The following is a 21,080-nucleotide window of genomic DNA, read 5'->3' as shown; positions in this document are numbered from 1 at the left end:
CGGGGCGTGTCGGGATAAGGCGGGGTCTGGCACTGCCGTGTCGAGGAGATTGCGCGTCAAGCCTCATTCTCCTTCTTCGCTCCACCTTCTCGGACTGGTGTCTCTGCGGATTGGATGCTTGGCTGCTGGGTGCCGATTGGGTTTCGTTGGGCCAATCACAGGAGGCGGCGGGAGAGTTTGAAGTATCAGGGAGAGTCCGCATCGTCGCCGCGCCATGTCCGCCGCATCGCGTCAGATTTACTATTCGGATAAATATGATGACGACACGTTCGAGTACCGGTGAGAGCGGTAACTTGTGCGGTGCAGGTCGTACCGTGTGCGCGCGGGTAAATTGGGGGTAGACTACGAAGTGAGGAGTGGTTGTCATGGAAACCGGCAGTGTGATATAAATGGGTAACCCTCCCAGGACAGCGGGGGAGCTGCAGCATTGGGGTCCACCGGAAGAAGCTGCCAATGAGTGGCCCCTGACATTATAAGTCGTTGTGTACCGGGTGTAGTACAGGGGTCTTGTTGCCCCTCAATGTGTTGGATGTACAGTGAACGTTAATGAACGACAGAGAGGACAGACTGACAGCTGTGACTGCAGGCAGCGAGGGTCTGGCTTTGGAGAGGGGGGCATGCAGGCAGCGAGGGTCTGGCTTTGGAGAGGGGGGCATGCAGGCAGCGAGGGTCTGGCTTTGGAGAGGGGGGCATGCAGGCAGCGAGGGTCTGGCTTTGGAGAGGGGGGCATGCAGGCAGCGAGGGTCTGGCTTTGGGGGGACATACTGGCAGCGAGGGTCTGGCTTTTGGGGGGGCATGCAGGCAGCGAGGGTCTGTCTTTGGGGGGTCACGCTGGCAGCGAGGGTCTGACTTTGGGGGGGCATGCTGGCAGTGAGGGTCTGGCTTTGAGGGGGGCATGCTGGCAGTGAGGGTCTGGCTTTGAGGGGGCGTGCTGGCAGCAAGGGTCTGGATTTGGGGGGGCTCACTGGCAGCGAGGGTCTGGATTTGGGGAGGCACGCTGGCAGCAAGGGTCTTGATTTGGGGGGGCTCACTGGCAGCGAGGGTCTGGATTTGGGGAGGCACGCTGGCAGCGAGGGTCTGGCTTTGGGGGGGACACGCTGGCAGCGAGGGTCTTGCTTTGGGAGGGGTGGCGTGCTGGCAGCTAGGGTCTTGCTTTGGGGGGGTGGCGTGCTGGCAGCGAGGGTCTGGAAGTGAGTGACAGTATAGGACAGACAATGAAAGAAGTAAAAGAGAGCGGGTTGGAGTCCGGGACAGAATGAAATTAGACAGAGGGCGGAATTAAACAGAGATAGACCGGGGGGCTGTAACGGGCCAGTCTGTATTAAGTGTGGTGTTCGGGAAGCTCCGCTCCCCTGCCGTGGTATTAACTCCTTCTTGTCTTGCAGCCATGTCATGCTTCCCAAAGACGTCGCCAAGCTGGTCCCTAAAACACACCTCATGTCTGAGACGGAGTGGAGGAATCTCGGGGTTCAGCAGAGCCAGGGCTGGGTGCACTACATGATCCATGAACCCGGTGAGTTATATACCCCATGCGGAGACACGGGGAGGGGTATGTGGGCTCTCTGTATTTGGTACGGGGTTCAATCCCCAAGAAGGGTTCCGACGGCTGCGCTGGCAATCTGTGTTAATGAATGTCTTTCTGTCTCCAGAGCCCCACATCTTACTGTTCCGAAGGCCATTGCCCCAGAAGTCGTAGGCGCAGGCCTCCCCGCTGCTCCCGTTGGCTGCAAGCACCTTCTCGTAAAGCTTGTTTTCTCCGGATCCGTGCCGGCTGTCCGTATAACCGTCTCTTTTGGACTGAAGCGCGGGAAGGATACGATTGGCTGGAATGGATATTTATGGCGTGTGGATTGTGTGTGGGTGATATCGAGCGTGGATCGCTGCTGGTTATTGCCGGCCGGTGGCTGCTGATGTGTCCCGTCTGTCTCTATCTATGTTACCACGACGATGCAAGTGTTTTATTGCAACTCACTTGAATAAAGTGGTTTGGTTTTACATGGGCTCCGCTTTATTGAGATTTTCTTGCTCCAGGGGGCGCCGTCCTCCATGGGAATTCTATCGCTGTCGGACCTCTATTGCTAGGCAGCAGCTGATCTCCCCCCCCCCTCTCTGGACCAAGATCAGTGATCTTCAGTACCAGGCTCCCATTGTGAACGGTGCAATATAGCGCAGGTTCTATTACACCTAATGTTTATTTTTCAGTTTGAGCCGTAACACATGTTTTTTTGTTGTTGTTGTTCTGGGCATAAATGACAATATAAAGTTAAGTGTTTTAGTAACAATATATATAATTAGTAACAATATATATAAGTGTTTTAATTAATCTAAGTGTTTTATGAAGTGAATTGTCTTAATTGTTGTTTTTCTTATAATAATAATATTCATGTTACTTTAGTTATACTTTATACATGTTGCATGGATGGTGGGGACACTCTCCCATGACCACACCCCCTGAAGGGGGTCTTTGTCTCACAATATACAAAGAGTATATGGTGTTTGTTTTATTAGAGTCCTGAAGGAAGCAGAGAGAAGGAATGGGGTGGCTGCCGGTGATGCCCCGTCCTACTCCGGATCTCTGGTATCGAATCTGTGGTTTTGTATCGGCCATGATGATTCTCCATGTAAGTCACTGTGTGGGCTACTGTGCACGGACAGGAACGGGTCAAGCGGATGCGCACACATTCTGAAACCAGTGTTTTCGGTCACTGCGTGCGAGGACACACAGCTTACCGCAACCTTCAGGTGTTATCAGTGACCTTGTCCACAACCGGCTATGTGTATGCAGGTGAGGCTGTAGATGTGTATGTAAGCGTCCGATGTTAGAGTGCCACAGAGCCGCTTTAACACCATCCACTGGCACACACAAGCAGAGCCACACAGCGTACTTACGTGCAGAAGTCATCATGAGGATTCGAACCAGCGATCCATTGTATGTCAGGCAGGCAACTATACCTTCACGCCACCGAGCAACCGATCGTGCTTTCTCGGCGTGGATATATGACCTTGCTTTCTCCCGACTCACATATACTTATATATACGCCCCTACTCTAAAACATTATATTCATCAGGATTCGAACCAGCAATCCCTGGTATGGTAGGCAGGTTACTTTACCTTTACACCACCGAGCAGCCAAATGTGCTTTCTCGCCGTGGATATATGACCCTGCTTTCTCCCGACTCGCATATACTTATATATACGCCCCTACTCTAAAACAATATATACATCAGGATTCGAACCAGCAATCCTTGGCAAAATAGGCAGGTTACTTTACCTCTACACCACCAGGCAGATTGCTTTGCTTTCTCCCCGTGGAAATATGTCCCTGCTTTCTCCTGACTCACATATACTTATATATACGCCCCTACTCTAAAACAATATATACACTCAATAGTTATGCATTAACACCACCTTGTAGCCATCTGGATTCAAACCAGCGATCCTTTAGCTTGTTGGGCTGCTTACCTTGCTTTTACGCCACCAGGTCCGCAACCGGCTCTGCTTCCTCGCCTAAGGAATATGATGCCTATCATCTCCTGACTCACAAATACTTACATGCACCTACGCTAACACGATACATGCCCTTTAAAATTATGCATTGCTAACACCATATATATATATATATATATACACACAAAGTAACTCTAACAATACATACTTACACTTTAACACTAAAACATGTAACGCGGTATGAACCGGCAACCCTTTGCACATCAAGCGAGGTATATTACCATTACTCTATCAGGGAATAGGAGGTGACGCGCCGCCATGACCCTGTTTTCTCCTCACTGACATTTACTGACATACACCCTCTCTAAAACATTACATACACCCTACATATATACACACAGCAACTGTAACAATACATACACTAACACAATAAAGGAGCCTCGAAAACACTAGATACAGCAATACCAAATATAAATAAATAAATACACTGCAACATACTTACACGCAATAAATAGCCCATCGGGGTCCAAACCGAAGACGCTGTATAAAGCAGAGAGGTCCCATTACCGTTACACCGCCAGGCAGACAGCCTCGTGCTCTCGCCATTGGAATGTGATGCCTGCTTCCTCCTGACTCACATATACTTATATGCACCCTCTCTAAAACAATACATTCAGTAATGCTAACACCATAGATATATATATACACAAATACAGCAACGCTAACAACACATACTTACACTTTAACACAAAACGATTCTCGGGGATCCGAACCACCAATGATTGGAACATCAGGCGGGTCGCCTTACCAGTAACCCAACAGATAACTGGAAAATGCCTCTTTGCCTTGGAAATATGACCCTGCTTCCTATTTACTAACATTTACTAACATATACCCTCTCTAAAACATTACATACACCCTACATATATACACACAGCAACTGTAACAATATATACTCACACTAACACAATAAAGGAGCCTCGAAAACACTAGATACAGCAATACCAAATCTAAATAAATATATACACTGCAACATACTTACACGCAATAAAGAAGCCATCAGGGTCCGAACCACGAACCCCTTATACACTAGGTAGGTTAACTTACCGTTCCACTGCCAAACTAGACTTCAGCTTTGTGCCTGCTTTCTCTGGACTCACAGATTGAGCCACTCTAACACCGTAAATCATTTTACATACAGCAAGTATAAGGTCATATACCTACCCTTTAACCATAAAAACGAATGGTCGGATTTGAACCACCAATATTCCGCATGCCGTATAGATTGCTTTCCCACTACACCACCCGGCACACAGGCTTTGGTCCTTAACATGTAATTATGATGCCTGCTGTCCCCTGACATGTACTTTTATAGACCGACTCTCAAACATTTCACACAGAAACTCAAACACCATGGATAAGTAGATGCATACACCAAGCAAAAAGAACATACGCTTACACCATAAAGAACCCACCGGTAATCGAACCAGGAACTGATACGGCAGACATGCAGCACACAGAACCTTTACTCCACCAGGAAACTTGTACTCGTCCTGCCACAATGGTTTTATGATGCCTGCCTGCTCCTGACTCATACATGTATTTACATGCAGCCAATCCAAAACATTACACACAGAGACTCAAACACACTAGATAAATATACACACACAGCAAACAATAAGAACACCATACAGGAGATACGATGATTTGAAGCAGTGGCCTATGTGGTACATACATAGAACGATTATATTCCAGGTAGGACATACGACTAACCTTTGGGCCACGAAGCCGCCGGACTCTGTGCCGCTCCGTGTATGAAGCCTAGCTGTGACTATTTCCCATATACTTATATTCACCCACACGAAACCCTCGCATACAGTCCCTGTAACATTATATATATATACGCAGTGACTATAACATTATATACTTACACATACGTACAACAAACACCGTGAAAGCTATTTATTTACATTTGAAATTGGCTATTTTAATACTTGAAATGCTTTTTCGCATTATATGAAGTTTATCTCTCGGGTATATACTCTCTCAGACATGATGTCACGGCGTGATATTAGAGATCATGTGTGTCTAATTCATAACTAATATGTTTGTTAAATACACTTTTTAAATGCAGGGTTTGCCCCTTTTCTGAACACAAAATATTGGGGCCAGAACGCGCCATGTGCAGTGCGCCCGAAATGGCACCATGAAATACGGGGCCGGTACTCAATTATTTCCAGGGCTGGCTTTATATCCCAGTCCGGCTCTCGATGGGACGAAAGGATGTCTGTAACAAAATAGACAAGACGTCCCCGCTCCTCCCTCAATGTACTTCCCTCCAATTCGCTCTCTGAGCTCTTTGTCCCCCACCGTTCTTCTCTCCTTTTCACTGAGTTCCTCCTTCCAGGCTGTTTTCCCTCCTATTCTCTCTCTGAGCTCCTCCCCCAGCGTACTTCCTTCCTGTTCGCTCTCTGGGCTCCTCCTCCCCCAGCGTTCTTCTCTCCTTTTCACAGAGTTCCTCCTTCAAGGCTGTTTTCCCTCCTGTTCTCTCTCTGAGCTCCTCCCCCAGCGTACTTCCTTCCTGTTCGCTCTCTGGGCTCCTCCTCCCCCAGCCTGCTTCCCTCTTGTTTGCTCTCTAAGCTCCTCCTCTCCCACGGTTCTCCCCTCCTATTCGCTCTCTCAGCTCCTCCTTCCCCCATCTTTCTTCCCTCCAGTTCGGTCTCTGAGCTCCTCACTGCCCTCTTTCTTCCTTCTGCCTGCTCTCCTAGCTCTCAGTCCTTCTCATAGTTCTTTATTCATTATGAACTCATTTAGTGGTTTTGCTGGATTTAAACGGTGCTGCAGAGGTTCTCGATGACTACATTTCCCTCTTTTTATGCAAAGATATTTTCGTTTCTTAGTATTTTGTATTTAGATTTTGCTATTTGAAGAGGGAATAAAATGGCCGAGATTATGGTTTTTCATTATAAAGCTAAAAAATGGCTTCAGTTTATTGCAAATAACTCCGTAAACGAGTTCTTTATCTTAAAAGAGAAATAAAAAGAAAAACACAATGGCAAATAGCTGTAAATTATGTAAAATCAAACAACTTCTGAAACCGGTGAGACGCGCCGGTCCGCGCACGTTTGCGGGAGACATTGTCGCTGTGTATTGTAGTCTGTGTGTAGCGCATGCACAAAAGACAGGGTCCTGGTTACAGCCCCCACAGCCATGTTACGTTCTAAATTTTAAACTGAGGTTTTTTATTTTGTTTTATTTATTTTTTTTTTTTACAGTTTTATTGATATATATCTTTGTTTGTAATTACACTCAAATATGATTAAAGACATGATGAGTTGTTGTAAGCGTTGATGAATTTAGCAGCTGCAGCCCCCACTTTTTATTTATATTATTTCGGTGGCAACTCGCTCACACGCATGTTTTTTTTTTTTTTTATTGCTATATTTTTTGTAGGTTCCAGGGGCTATAAAATTTGATGAAAGCACCTGAACTGTACAATTCTTGCCTGCTGCTCAAAGGTTTAGATATATATCTCTCTCTCTAATATATAAACACCTTTGAGCGTAGTGAAGTGAGTAACATGAAATGTCCAACTCTGCCGTTAGTGAATAAACCCCAGATTTGAAAGGCACAGGAGACCCGCAGGCGGCCAACCATCACACGTACAAGCAAATACTCATGACGTGCGGCTACATGTGAATTAATGCAGCCCCGTAAGAAAAGAAAAAAAACAGCTGCCATAGTTATTTCTCATCTTCTCTGCAGATCCTGGAGCATGAAAGCACGTTAATTCACAGCAGCATGAAAGCCCATCGAAGCCATGGGCATTACGGGGTGAGCAGAGAGCGCGGACGCTCGCGGTCGTTATGGTTGCTGGAGCAGCTCTTCTGTCATCGCATACAAGGTGTCCTGAGTGACGCTGAAGGCCTCTGCGATGTCTCGAGGTTCAGTTTTACCGAGTCCACGTTCGCTGTCCTGTTGGTGGTGAAGCAGATCCATCAAACAGATCCAGATGTAGAAACTGGGGAGTGGGGACCAGCTTCTGTATGTACATAGGCCCCTGTGTGCAGCCCTCTGTCCGCGGGGCCAGATGTGGCCAAACGTATGGATGTGGCGGTGTTATTCTCCCATTCCCCAGGGCTGCGCCCACCGGTGTCCACGGCAGTCAGATCTTCTCCACGTAGTTCCCAGGGAACAGACCTTGCTTCCCTCGAATCCGGCCCTGCCACCAGCCGGAAGAATCTGGAAAGAGGAATTCAGGTATTAACCATAAAGCGAGCCAAATAGCATTAAATACAGCAGGACACACATTGTGTACACGCCACACGGTTCTTCGGTTATAGTAAAGCTGGGGCAGGAGAAGCAATCGAGTGCTTGGGACTTGCTGGAGCCGTCACACCAGGGGCAATGTCCCTAACGTATCCGGGGCCACCGCGGCAGGCGTTCAGTGAACTCATCCCGTCCCAATCTCACCCACTGACCTTCTCTCACAATCTCCAGCTCATCGTTGGCGTTGAAGCTCAGCTCGTCCGTGTCCTGCGCATCGTATGCGTAGAGCGCCCGGCAGCGAGGGAGCGCTGGCTGTGGCTTGGGTTTTGGAGCAGGTTTGGGTCGGCCTCCTCCTGGTGCAGGTTTCATCTCCTTGGAAAGGCGTCTGAGGACACTGGGGGGGGAAATTGCATTTCAGCAGCGTAAAAAAGGGCGAATGTCGTGTCACCAAATGGAGACCCTTGGCCCCTGGTATCCATGCTCACCATAAACCTATAGGGGGAAGCACCAGGGACACCAGCACATTATTACAATCCTATCGAAAGCCATAAAGCACCTCCATTGGTAACTTCTACTCACGGCTCGTGCGCTTTGTTTGTAGATATCAGGGATCTTTAGTTTGATAAATTTGGCTCACGGAAGCTGAGAGCTGAGGCAGAGCCAGCATATCTTTTCACGATCCTGTCCTCAAGTTCTCGCCCTCCAACCCCACGCCACAACCAACATAGGACATGATTTAGCGTGTGCGGCGCATGGTGCACCACTTGTAATGGGTGCCACTTCAGCAATTAGCAAGTGTATGAAGTGCATAGAGCTGACCCTGTGACCGGACGCCCCATCTCCACGTTCTCACCCGGCTACTCCTTTATCTGGCACGTTCATGAAGTCCATGTCCACATGTGCTGGCGGCACTTTGGCGCGGGGGCTGGCACCCTGCCTGGGTAACGTGGGCTGCTCCACGCTGCTCTGTCGTGATGTGAAAGACATTCTCTGGACCATGGGTGGGCGAGCACTCAGTTTATTGCCCCCATTTGGCTTCTGGTTTCCTGAGTGGGGGTAAAAAGCAGGCTGAGATCATTCCATTATCGTGGGGGCCCGGACTTTGTGGTAGCCGAGCCGTATTGTAGTATAGTAGTGATACATGGTTTGGTGACACACGGCTGCATGTGCCTTAACTAGAGACTTAAAAGCCGGAACGTGTATAAAAGGGCAGATATTTGGAATTCTCACGCATGCGCGTTTCGAGGACACTGATCTCTCACCTGTAGCGTAGCGGTGCTGTCCATCCAGATATTGGCTTTTTCTGGGGTCTTTCCTCGTGGGTCCTGAAACACACGTGACAGGGATTGAGAAGCAGCTGTTTGAAACGCAGTAAACACACAGTCCTAGCATGAGATGCCATGTCTTATCACCCGGCCCTCGACTTACGTGAGTTTTTGGGTAGTCCCGGCCCAATAATGACCACAAGCAGTTTCCCGCTGATCTTTGTTTGGGCCACGTCCCCTGTTCCAGTCTGGAAGTTAATTTGCCGTGTTCCCGCTGATGCCCAAGGAGTCCATCCTTCCTTCTTAACCTTAAACTCCAGCCTGGCAGAGAAGGACAAATCAACGGAAGGAGCCAAAAACAAAAGGAGATGACACCATAGAGAAGTCACTCCCATGCGCACAAATAAAACAAATATTAAGTGTTCATCCCTCTGAGGCTGAAAGAATATTCCTTATTGCAAGGAAGCTTAAACTCAAAACATAGCCTCTAGGGGGAAAAAAATTCATTTAACAAACATCAAAAATATCACCACAGCCTGGGCCGCTCCACCTCACCGGTAAAATGACACGCTAGAAACACGTACTGGTTGCTGAAGTTGATTGGCAGTTTTTTGCGGGTCCTCTCCTCGTAGCGCTTGTACAGAAGGCTCAGGAACTCCGTCTTAAAGACTAACTCCAAGACGCTGTCGTACTGCGCTTCATGTATAATGACAAAGTCATCCTGCAGGCAGCTGTGGAGGAGAGGACGAGGGCGCGTCAGGGGGCCGAGGGCGCGTCAGGGGGCCGAGGGCGCGTCAGGGGGCCGAGGGCGCGTCAGGGGGCCGAGGGCGCGTCAGGGGGCCGAGGGCGCGTCAGGGGGCCGAGGGCGCGTCAGGGGGCCGAGGGCGCGTCAGGGGGCCGAGGGCGCGTCAGGGGGCCGAGGGCGGGTCAGGGGGCCGAGGGCGCGTCAGGGGGCCGAGGGCGCGTCAGGGGGGCGCACTCACCTTAAAGAGACAGACTGGATATTCTGCAGCTCAATCTTCCGCTTCATTACCTCTTTGATTTGACCCTTCTCAGGTCCCTGCTTCACCTTCTCCCGACCAATCAGATACAGGAACTTGGGCGTCAGGATCAAATCACGCTTCAGGGTCTAATCAGAAAATGACAAGGTCTGTCATGTGACAGCGGTGGGACGAGCTTTTTGTTTTTTTATTTTTAACTAAAAAGGTGTAGCGTCAAGGAGCAGCCTCTGTGTCATGCGGAGTCATTCATGGTCTGTGAGTGGACAAATTAAATATTAGGGCAGAGGCAAAAGGGCCACAGCAAGACAAGAGGGGGCAACTGAGCACCAGAACCCAGTTATCAATTCGTACCGGAGAATGTATTTTCTTTGTCACTTACCGGTAGCACGGGAGACGGCTCTGCATATCCCCCCTTACCCTCTGCGAATAATAAAAATACCTAGAAAACTTCGTTATTAGGTGACATTCTAGCAGGAAGTGACAAGAAAATCCCAGGCAAGAATGTAGTGTTTCCGAGTCCCAGGAGATAACATCTTACAGGGAGGGTCAATTAACAACGGCCTCCAAAACTCTTCTTCAGAACATGGACTCAGACATTTTCGGCAAGAGACCTTGAGATTCGAAGGTGTGAACCTCCGTGCAGCAGCCCTGCAGATCTGGTCAACAGGATCCCCCAGCTGCCTTACAATTACTTGGTCAAGGCGGAAAGGAGAAAATACCCTTGGCAGAAACTCGGCGTGCAGGAAGCCTAAGCCTTGTTTTAAGGGAACGTAATCCAGCCACCGGGACTGATGGAGCTCCAGGAGCGGAACTGCCACCAGGTCTTCTCATATCGTAGATTTAGTAACCTTCAGAGAGACCTGAATGGACTATTCTCTCCCTTTCAGAAGCCATGCTATCATCTTTAGGTATGAAGGATCTGGCTGGATAACAGGACTCTGTCCTAGCAGCTCTGGCTTGATCTAGTCTTCTAGGACTCTCCACTGACAGGCGGACGAGCTCCGGGTACCAGATCCTCTTGGTAGAAGCAAGACGTCTCTTGATCTTTCGTAGAACCCTGGAAATGAGGCAGAAGAGGAGAAATGCAGCCCAAGTTAAAGTCCCATCTCTGGGAGCGGTGCATCGAGGGTAGAGGATTGCCTGCTGCCAACGGAGTAGAAGCAATACAACTTCTTGTTAACTGCTGTGGCCATAAGGTTGATGTCCGGAAACCCCCATTCATCTGTAATCCGAAGGAAGGTAGAGAGGTCCGGACTCCATTCTCCTTGAATAACTTCTCCCCCGCTGAGGAGGTCTGCAGTAACATTTTCTTTCCCTCGAATGAACACAGTGGCCAAGTGGGACAGATTCTCCTTGTCCCATCTCCCTTCTCTCTGTAGAAGTTCCCCCTCTAATTGGTCACCCTTCGTGCCTCCCTGCTTGTTTAAAACCGTCACGACTCGTATTCTTCTCTGCCAAGACTGAAGGGTTTTCCAGACAGCTAGGCGTTCCAACATACTTAGGTGTAAGCACTTCTCTTGCATCAACCATAGCCCTTCTTGGGACCTTCAAGCAGGTTCGGTCCAAGTTAGTCCCATTCTCAATTTTGTCCTCAGCAGCCACCATCTGAGAAGCACATACGTCTGGTGGAGAAGGAACAGACCGATCCCAGGACTACAGGATACAATTCTAGAGGGTAGACATGTAGTAGAAGAACCCAGGCGAGGCCCAGAAGGCACACTAGTAGTCTCAGACTGGAACATTGGTTTCTTAAGACCAGGCAAACGAGTCTGAAAATATTCTGGATTCCAATGCTGCGTCACAGAGAAAGTCAGCAGCGCCCTTGACGTCCGAGATGCTCCAGACGATACCTTCCTCGCCTGCACCTCCCAAGATGTCCTCTAGCTGCAGAGGTTTTGAATGTCCTCTTATCTGCCCCTTCCACGCTCCTGTCCACCAGGTCAGGGGAATGGAAGTGATAGCCGAGCGTCTGGCGGCCCTTGTCACTGGTGCATCAATCTTGGGAGCTATGCATAGCTCAGATAAAAGTCTTCTGGGAACTGGAAGAGGCTTCACATTCTTCTAGAGACACTTCACTTCCACTGATCTGCAATGATGGCCTTCAGAGCCTTAAGTACTGGAAAGGTCCTAGACTTCTTAAAGGACCCCTGAAAGAACAAGATCCAGCTTCTCTTCCTCTAGGTCCAGCATAGCTCTCACAGCTCCTACCAATTTACCTCTTCCATCAGAAAGAGAGACCTCTTCAGAGACCTCCTCCTCAGGAGACCAAGGATCCAACAACCATTCTTTCTCTGAATCCAAATCTTCTCTCCTGGTTCTGTAAACAGCAAGAGGCTTAAGACAGCCCAAGCAATCCCTTACAATTCCTGCATGCGAGATGCTTAGTTTTAGAGGTGCTTTCCCATCAACTGGGGACTCCCCGGTTAACTTGTTATCTGAGGACATCCTGACAGAAAGGGACAGGAAAAGGTTAATAAAGCAAATAAAATAAAGAGCATGCGGGAAGCGAATATTAACCTTAAACCTACTTGGGCTAAGGTACCAAAAACATACACCAGGGTGTCAGCAGGCAACTGCAGCAAACAATAAATGGACCGGTAATAGCCGCAATGTGGGGGAAAAACCCGGCCAGAGTCCATGAAATGATTCTTTATGGCTGCATCTGCTGCCCGTGGACGTCGGCCTCCGACGCCCTCCTCCGGAAACAGCCCGTCCGCGCACGCCACGCCGAGGAAGCCACCTGAATCCCCGGCTGTGGCTGCTTGCAAGTAGCGCTAGGGTCCGTCCAAGACAAAATGATCCCCTGGGATCCGATAAACAGATGCCCCTGCCCCGGAGAACGATCCTCCCCACGGAACGACCCAGGCAGGCGTGGATAGAAGCTCCGAAAAAATAACTGCACGCCCACCCAGAATGGGGCAGGAAAAAGGGTTCTGGGGGTCTTATTTTTTCCTTCCCTACCCGGTTAGCAGAGCCATCTTCTGTGCTACTGGGACTGACTAGAGAAAAGGTTACATCCATATTAAAGAAAAGCATCGCAAAAAACATTGAAAAATGAGTGAAAAGGATTACCTCCCGCCTTTTGGTGACCCCAGCCACGTATCGGTGGAGTCACTCGGCTCTCACCTTGAACCTGCGGTCATATTTCACCACAGTCTCCGTGAAATCGATCCTCTCCCTGCGCCCCACAAACTGCTGAAGCTCGGGGTGTCCGTCCATCCCGATATAATCACCCACAAAGTTGCGGTTGATGCTGTTGCGGCGTCGCTCCTTCTTGTTGAGCACGACGTTGGAGGCTGAGGGAGGGGAGAGAAGGACGATTATTTTTTTGATCCCATCTTACGGCCCCCACGCCCTGCCTCCAGCTCACCCATTTTCCCCCTCACCTTCCTCCCGCATTCGGATGTACTTGCGAACCGCGGTGTGTTTGCGCCAGGCCTTCTGAATCACACGCGCAAAGCCGTCATACTTCCTTTCCCGCATCTCCTCCAACAGAAAGAGCTGCAGGAAACCGCATTGAGAAATACGCCAAGGAGCCCCCAAACCCACTGGCACCTCCGCCAGGGACCCCCCAAACCCCATATGCATTAAGATACTCACAGACTCCGGGGCTTTTATAAACACTTTGCTCTTTCCCAGCTGGTATTGATCAGAGTCCATGTTTACTGATCTCAGGAGATGCAGAACTCCGGCCTTCTCATCCCCCCTCCACTCCGGCCAGGACTCCCGCGTCAGTATGGCATACCTGGCAAGGCGGCAGAGAACGAAAAATCGCTGCTACACAAGTACACACTCTCGTGACCCCCTACCCTACCTGACACATATTGAACGCACCTGTTCAGGAATTTCCGGAAGATTCTCCGATAGGCATACCCTGCCCGCCGCACGCGGATATTCTCTCGCAGTCCAAGATACTCAACCTGGTGCTTTACCCTGAACAGAATAGAAGGCAGAGGGCACAGCGTTATAGCAGCTCCCAACCCCATTACATACCTGGGACCCCCCCATACACACACTGTACCTGCTCTCCTCCCAGTCGCGTGGCTTCTTGGACTCGTTGGGCTTGATGCAGCGGATGTAGTGGGGGGTGCACTTCATCAGGGTCTGCACAAGATCATTAGCTTGTTTCTAGAACAGAAAGGCTTGCATTTAAAATCAGTGGCTACCAAGTGGAGAGCAGGTTCCCATAATCAGCTCACATTTCCTCCTCAAACTCCCACCTTTATCTTGGAGCTGGCGGTGCTGGGGCGGCCTTTTTTATCCGCGCTGAGGTTTTCGGGGAAGCGCTCTCGGATGAAAGGTCTATAAGAAGCAGAAACCCCGTAAGTCTGGGTGCTTGGGGTGACCGGTGTCTCATGTTAGGGGTACAGACAGGGAGAGCACGCCGAGCGGGTCGGGAGGTGGGTTTCGGGGGGAAAGAAGGGAACCTCACATTTCACTGCTCTGCATCAGCTCGATCAGGTCAGGAAAGAGAACATCCCGGTTCCTCTCGCAGAATCCATTAGCGTCGTACGACACCTAAACCGGGAGGAGGAGACGAGAGAAGCTGCAGCGACAGGGTGCAAACAAAACCAAGCCTGCAGGTCATACGTTATACCCACCCCATACCTTTCCCGCGTAATGGTGGACGATAAACCCTTTGTTCCAGCTGTTGAAATGTTCGTGGCCACCAATGGCCGACTGGAGCTTCTGGAGCAGGGTCTGGTCGGCACCCTCACCTTTCGCATGCATCGTAGCACACACGTCATCCAAGATACTCATTATCCCTGGGGGGTTCTACACGAAGAGGGAGGAATTGCCTTTATAAAGAAGTAATGAAGACAACGTCGTCCCCATGATTTTATAAGCCTGTTACTAAAACTCACCACTTTATTCTCTATCAGATCGCACACAATTTTATTATTAAAATAATCTATCGGAGTCCAGCAAATGCCTTCCTGTACATACTCCTCCTGCAAGAGATCAAAGGGTCAGAGACATCTCACCCCAAAGAGACCCCTTAACCTGCCCCAGAGACTTAACACACCAAAGAGACCCCCTATCCTGCCCCAGGAAGAGGCTACAAACAGAGACCCCTCATGCTGCCCCGCACAAGCCCGTTGCCCCTCTCACCTGCTCAGCTTTCAGAGTCAGCTCTATGAAGATCTGCTGTAGTTTTTCATTAACAAAGTTTATACAGAATTGTTCAAATCCATTTTTCTGAAAAGGAAAAGAAAGTAAAGTTTCGGTGAAAACATTGTCCTACCCCCCCATCACACCCGCAGTCCGGAGTTACCCCCAAACAAGTGAAGATACCTGGAATATTTCAAAGCCGTATATATCCAGCACCCCGATGTTATACTCCTCCTTGTCTTTCCTCATCGCTTTATTAATGGCCTGAAGAAGAGACCGTGGTCAGACAGGCAGTGAGCAGCACAACGAACAGAGAGAAAGAGACGGGCTATGCCACGGACAGACGGGCCGGGGTATTTCACCGACAGACGGGCCGGGGTATTTCACCGACAGACGGGCCGGGGTATTTCACCGACAGACGGGCCGGGGTATTTCACCGACAGACGGGCCGGGGTATTTCACGGACAGACGGGCCACGCCACGGACAGACGGGCCACGCCACGGACAGACGGGCCACGCCACGGACAGACGGGCCGGGGTATTTCACGGACAGACGGTCTGTCCGTGGGTCTTGAAAACATACAGAGATGCAACAGAAAACACAAGAGGTGGATGGATGGGTAGGCAGGTCGGGGACACAAACGGCTCTCACCTCTACCAAGTAGTCAAAGAGGCGAGTGTACAGCGCTTTGGTGAGAGCGTCACGGGTAAAACACGCCTGCTCCACGTTCAATGTGACGTCAATCACCTCCGACTTCCCACCCCATTTACTGTCCATCTTACGGCTCGTTAACTTCTCCTGCAGCCGGTCCTGGTCAATGCCAAGCAGGTATGCAGGAAACGCCAGGACTAGCAGAAGGGACAGGCAGATTGGGGTCACATGTGAAATCACCCAGAGGGTCCCGCTCCCCCCCACCCCTTCACTCACAGTCTCTGCTCTCCACCACGGCGTAATTGCCGCTCTCTCTGAAGGCAATGTTTCCCAAGTGGAGGATTCCAGCCACTATCTGCAGCACGTAGGCCTGAGCATCGAAGGGAAGTCCCACCACTTCCATGGCGGCCTGGAGGGACAGAGAGCACTGGGATGAGCACACAAGGCAGCCACCACAGGGCAGGAGGGGCAGAGAAGCCATAGTGGGGCAGAGGCAGATGGCGGGGTCAGTTCTCACCATAGTTTCTGCGAATTCCTCCTTATCGCTCACATCATCCACGTGGTAAACGGCAGATTGGTTGAGATAGAAGTAATAATCTGGGGTTGTGATTCCAAGATTCTCCCGATCCTCGTCGGTAGCTCCTTCCAGCAGCTGCAAGATCACATACAGTATTTACCAAGGGCCTGTAGATCGCAGACCAGACCCCGCCGCCAGGGAGAAGGACCAGACCCCGCCGCCAGGGAGAAGGACCAGACCCCGCCGCCAGGGAGAAGGACCAGACCCCGCCCGCCGCCAGGGAGAAGGACCAGACCCCGCCCGCCGCCAGGGAGAAGGACCAGACCCCGCCCGCCGCCAGGGAGAAGGACCAGACCCCGCCCGCCGCCAGGGAGAAGGACCAGACCCAGCCGCCAGGGAGAAGGACCAGACCCCGCCGCCAGCCCGCCCCGCTAGTCGGTTCCAGAGTCTCACCTGGTAGAATATGTGGAAATTTCGCTCCCCTGTGTTCTGGTTCACAACTCGTGACTTCTCCAGCAGGAAGTTGGAAATCTTCCCTCCATCCGGCTCTCCGCCCCGGCTGAACTGAATCTCAAAGTACTTTCCCTGCAGTGACACGGAACAAAGTGCGACTTACTGTACATCCGGCCTGGGCCTCACTCGCTACAAACTCAAACCAAAAATCGAGCTGGGGCACCAACTGTAGGATACGGTTGGCGATAGCGCTGGCCAAAAAGTCAACTCACAAATCTGCTGGAATTGTTGTTCCTGACGGTCTTGGCGTTCCCAAAAGCCTCCAGGAGCGGATTGGACTTCAGGATAATGTCTTTCACATGCTGAGAACGTGGGGGAAAACAATTAAAGTGAATTGTGGTGCTTTCAAACCAACGCGTCTCCCCCACAGCCTGTGACATGCGTGTCATACAGATTTATTGCCCTGTATAGTACACGGTTCACAGGTAAAGTAGATGTTGCCCGTACCTGAACCTTGGCGCCCCCGCCGGACACCTTCGAGATGTACCCCATGATATATTTGGCAGCCACCGTCTTTCCTGCTCCACTCTCGCCGCTGTAGGAAACACAACATCTGAGTTAGTGATCCCCCGCTCCCTGCTGCCACTACCCCAACAGCGCCAGAAGCAGCACCTCACCTGATTATCACGCACTGGTTCTCGCTGTCTATTAGCATGTTGCGGTACACGTTGTCGGCCAAAGCGTATATGTGCGGCGGGTTCTCATACTGAGCCTGCGGAGGGCAACCAAGAGAGGTTATCGAGAAATCCCCGATGGAGGGTAACATCTGCACATTTACTAAACTTCTCTGTGAGTGAAAAGATAATCAGCTAACAAGCTGCAGTACTGCAAAGGTCCACCGAGCGACAGCACTGAGCTGGCAGAATCGTGCACCAGGTGTGACTCCTGACTCACTTCCAGCCCCCTCCTGACTCTCCTCCCATGACCCTCTCTGTCTAGTGACTTCAGAATTAGGATCGCCCTGAATCATCTACACATGACCCACCGTACACTGCACACACGTGTTTGCTTGCAAAACATGCAGGAAGCAATATGGTTTTTGCCGACACTCTCTCAAAAACTTTCCCTTAAAGATACCGTCTTTACGACACTGGGTATGATCTCACCGGTGTGACATCATCATCACCCCACCAAGGCTGAAAGGGCAGGAGGGACTCACCGCTCCCTGGTACAGCTCAATCTCCCGCTCTGTAAAGTATGGCAGCTGTTTGAAAGGGTTAACAGATATCAGCACCGGGCCGATGTATGTCTGAGAGGCGTTGAGGATCAAACACGCTTGAAGACTGGTCAAGTGTCCAACCGGCGGCCCGTGGGCCACATGTGACCCCTAAAACTATACGGCATGTCTGAAGCCACGTGTTCTGCTGTATGACATCACCAACTGAATGCCCCCCCCCCAGCCCCTTATATACCCCTCAGGTTGTTTGTAAGCCGCCACACAAGGATACAAAAATATAATCGTCCATGTAACGCTTCTTCAGGTTATCCACGATGGCTTCTTCCGTGATCTTGGAGAGAAGCACCATGTCGTCCACGCCGCTCTGCCGCACATTCTGCGCCTGCCAATGGTAACGCTCCTTACTGCCCTGTGGAGAGAGAGAGAGAAGGGAATCGTACAACATTGCTTTACAGTGCCCCCAACCATCATCCTAATCAGAGCCATCGGAACAAAAAGCTTCAACACATCATCGCAACCAGATCAACTCATCCCCATCCAAGCCGTCCTATCGTCTCACTCCCCTCAACCACCGACTAGATTGTAAGCTCCCGGGAGCAGGGCCCTCTTCTCCTTTGCACCAGTTCGTTATTGTATGTGTTATTGTACGTGTTATTGTATGTGTTATTGTACGTGTTATTGTACGTGTTATTGTACGTGTTATCGTATGTGTTTATAAATTGTTGTAACGAATGTAACAGCGCTGTGGAATCGGCCGGTGCTTTATAAATAAATGTAACGAGCTTGTGGGGGGATACCGGGGCCACAGTTAACTCTTGATGAGGGCCCAGCAACAGGGTAAGAACTTATAAACATTTACATCGGGAAATTCTCTCCTTTTGGTCACCGCGGGGGGCTTATTACTTCACACAGCACCACGCATCACCCCACCACCGGACCCGCGCAGAGTTTACACCTCGGCCCCAAGCCCAGGTGTCGTGGACAGACTAATCCATCGAGCTTACATCTAGGGCAACAGGAGGTCATAAGACATTGTCATGTTGGAATCCACCCCAACTTGAGGGCAATTACTTCCGTAATGCTAAAACAAAAAACACAAAAGCGCTTCTGCCCCAGACCGGTATCTCCACAGAGGGCCAGCCGGGGCATTAGCACTCCCTTATTTTGCTCGAACGGAGACGGCGCACCGGCCCACGAAGTAGCCCCGTGCATCAGACACAAAGGGGTTAAACGTGCCAGGAATGTTACCTGAGTCAGTCCCGGGCCGCACCCAGTCTCCTCCCCCCTCCCGTCACATGGTACGTCTCAGCCCCCCATGCAGGCCACAACACAGCCCGACACCTATGGGGGCACCTGGGGCAGGGCTGGATGCACAGACGGGGGGGGGGGGGACACAGACAAACAGGAGCACACAACAGATCCTGACAGGAGCGAGATCTCTAATGTATATATTTATTGCTTTATATAACGCCATCCTATTCCACAGCGCTGTACAATGAATTACCCCCATAATGTAAATATTTTCAACCCCCATTATGTGTACATCAGCCCCCCATAATGTGCATTTTATAACCCCCCCCCTATAATTTAATGTGTACATTAACCCCCTGGCTGCATCAGGAGGACACAGACTCATTTACATACCAACACACAGGGGCACTTTCTCCCAGACCACTGTTGCCCCTTGCTGGTTCCAGTCTAACCAGTTGAGGGACTTTCTGCATGTTTATGGCATGGACCGTGCAACACAGGCGTGAGGGGAGAGCTACCCCATTATCACTCGCTCCCTTGGTGTAGTAGTATTACCACTCCTGCTGGGCAGCAGCTTCATAAATAGAACACTTGGAAGAGTTTCACTCAGCTCTCTGGAGCTCAAAGGGTTAGAGCGATAGAGTCAGATAGTCAAAGCCCCCTCATGATTTACATGCCGGCCCCACCTGCCCGGGGCAGCTCCCCAACCCCAGCCAATGCTAATGGGCACACATGGGGGTAATTTGGGGCCCTCAAACATTTCACACTGACAGCACCCCATACAGGCTAACCAGTGCCTCCCAGTACAAAGCTTAAACCAAACCAGCGCCTCCTAGTGTCCCCCCACCCCCCCAGTGCAAAGCCTACACCAAACCAGTGCCTCCTAGTGCCCCCCCAGTGCAAAGCCTACACCAAACCAGTGCGCCCCCCCAGTGCAAAGCCTACACCAAACCAGTGCCTCCTAGTGCCCCCCCCAGTGCAAAGCCTACACCAAACCAGTGCGGCCCCCCCCCAGTCCAAAGCCTACACTAAACCAGTGCCTCCTAGTGCCCCCCCAGTGCAAAGCCTACACTAAACCAGTGCGGCCCCCCCAGTGCAAAGCCTACACCAAACCAGTGCCTCCCCCAATGCAAAGCCTACACTAAACCAGTTGCTCCAAGTAAAATGTGCCTCAGTTGAAGCCGTCTCACCATTCTGCTTCCGCCGCTGCTCTCCTCAGGTGGCTCGGGCTCTCCTCCGTTGGGCCCCACTGCCGGCTCCCGCTCACTCCCAGGGAACTTCGGACACGCCCCTCGCCGCAGCACCTGGGCGGATCCCACAGGTGAGCGTGTCACAGCGGCTCCTGGCGGCCGCACGGGGTACTGCACCCGGTTTATACTGCTACAGCCCTGAGGCCTGGGGGTAATTAGCTGCTCCAGGCACAGAAACACGAGGGGGCGATTTACCCCTTAACTACCTGCTGCCTCAGAGGTGGCAAAGTGTCGCTGTGCATGGCCTACTACACAAGCTGTGAATGTATAGCAGAAGAAACAAACCAAATGCTGCAAGCCTGACCCGTCAGAGGCTCCGGCCCCCCGCAGTGCCATCAGTGATGCCCCTGTACATACGGGGCAGATGTTCCCCGATGCCTCTCCGTACACATCACAAGAGACAGAAGCCGAACTGGATTATTTCATTTTAATAGAAAGTAGACATAAAAGCATTGTCTTTTTTAAAAGTCCCCCCCCCCCACACCATAAACAGGAGCGGCACATCTGTGGTGTTAATGCCCCCACTACAGCAGGGATACAACCTGTCCGACCCGCAGGGACCGCCGATTCTTCCACGAATAAAAGCATTTCAATTAAAAGATAAAAAAAGTGCCAATAATATTGA

General features: G+C 50.9%; 2 protein-coding genes across 2 annotated transcripts; one reads left to right on the top strand and one right to left on the bottom strand.

Moving 5' to 3' along the window:
- The first annotated feature begins 139 nt into the window (after positions 1-139).
- Positions 140-1,995, top strand: LOC128504654 (cyclin-dependent kinases regulatory subunit 1). The gene is made up of 3 exons (XM_053474791.1): positions 140-279; positions 1,386-1,513; positions 1,650-1,995. The coding sequence occupies exons 1-3, from the start codon at positions 215-217 to the stop codon at positions 1,694-1,696; spliced, it is 240 nt and encodes a 79-aa protein (XP_053330766.1). The 5' UTR covers positions 140-214; the 3' UTR covers positions 1,697-1,995.
- A 5,328-nt stretch (positions 1,996-7,323) lies between these two features.
- Positions 7,324-20,484, bottom strand: LOC128504643 (unconventional myosin-Ie-like). The gene is made up of 28 exons (XM_053474774.1): positions 20,396-20,484; positions 18,226-18,363; positions 17,937-18,026; positions 17,395-17,489; positions 17,225-17,312; positions 16,990-17,079; positions 16,718-16,849; positions 16,265-16,399; positions 16,024-16,156; positions 15,748-15,944; positions 15,279-15,359; positions 15,096-15,182; positions 14,849-14,935; positions 14,592-14,759; positions 14,416-14,501; positions 14,204-14,285; positions 14,005-14,111; positions 13,818-13,916; positions 13,584-13,728; positions 13,370-13,484; positions 13,110-13,279; positions 9,966-10,111; positions 9,567-9,713; positions 9,146-9,303; positions 8,980-9,042; positions 8,571-8,763; positions 7,930-8,111; positions 7,324-7,690 (listed from the first exon to the last, which is right to left on the bottom strand). Exons 1-28 carry the CDS (start codon positions 20,396-20,398, stop codon positions 7,614-7,616), a joined length of 3,294 nt encoding a protein of 1,097 aa, XP_053330749.1. The 5' UTR covers positions 20,399-20,484; the 3' UTR covers positions 7,324-7,613.
- Positions 20,485-21,080: the final 596 nt, after the last annotated feature.

This window comes from Spea bombifrons, chromosome 9, assembly GCF_027358695.1.
Source record: "Spea bombifrons isolate aSpeBom1 chromosome 9, aSpeBom1.2.pri, whole genome shotgun sequence".
Lineage (NCBI taxonomy): Eukaryota > Metazoa > Chordata > Amphibia > Anura > Pelobatidae > Spea > Spea bombifrons.
This window is presented reverse-complemented; position numbering and strand designations above follow the sequence as displayed.

What these genes read in the sequence shown, in the direction of transcription:
- LOC128504643 (XM_053474774.1), bottom strand. An exon ending in CATCCGAATGCGGGAGGAAG is followed by an intron (nt 13,280 to 13,369) that starts GTGAGGGGGAAA and finishes CCCCTCCCTCAG; the next exon opens with CCTCCAACGTCGTGCTCAAC. An exon ending in CCAGATAAAGGAGTAGCCGG is followed by an intron (nt 8,112 to 8,570) that starts GTGAGAACGTGG and finishes TTCCCCCCCCAG; the next exon opens with TGTCCTCAGACGCCTTTCCA.
- LOC128504654 (XM_053474791.1), top strand. Translation starts at nt 215, where the DNA reads ATGTCCGCCGCATCGCGTCAGATTTACTATTCGGATAAATATGATGAC. An exon ending in GACGACACGTTCGAGTACCG is followed by an intron (nt 280 to 1,385) that starts GTGAGAGCGGTA and finishes CTTGTCTTGCAG; the next exon opens with CCATGTCATGCTTCCCAAAG. An exon ending in CTACATGATCCATGAACCCG is followed by an intron (nt 1,514 to 1,649) that starts GTGAGTTATATA and finishes TTCTGTCTCCAG; the next exon opens with AGCCCCACATCTTACTGTTC.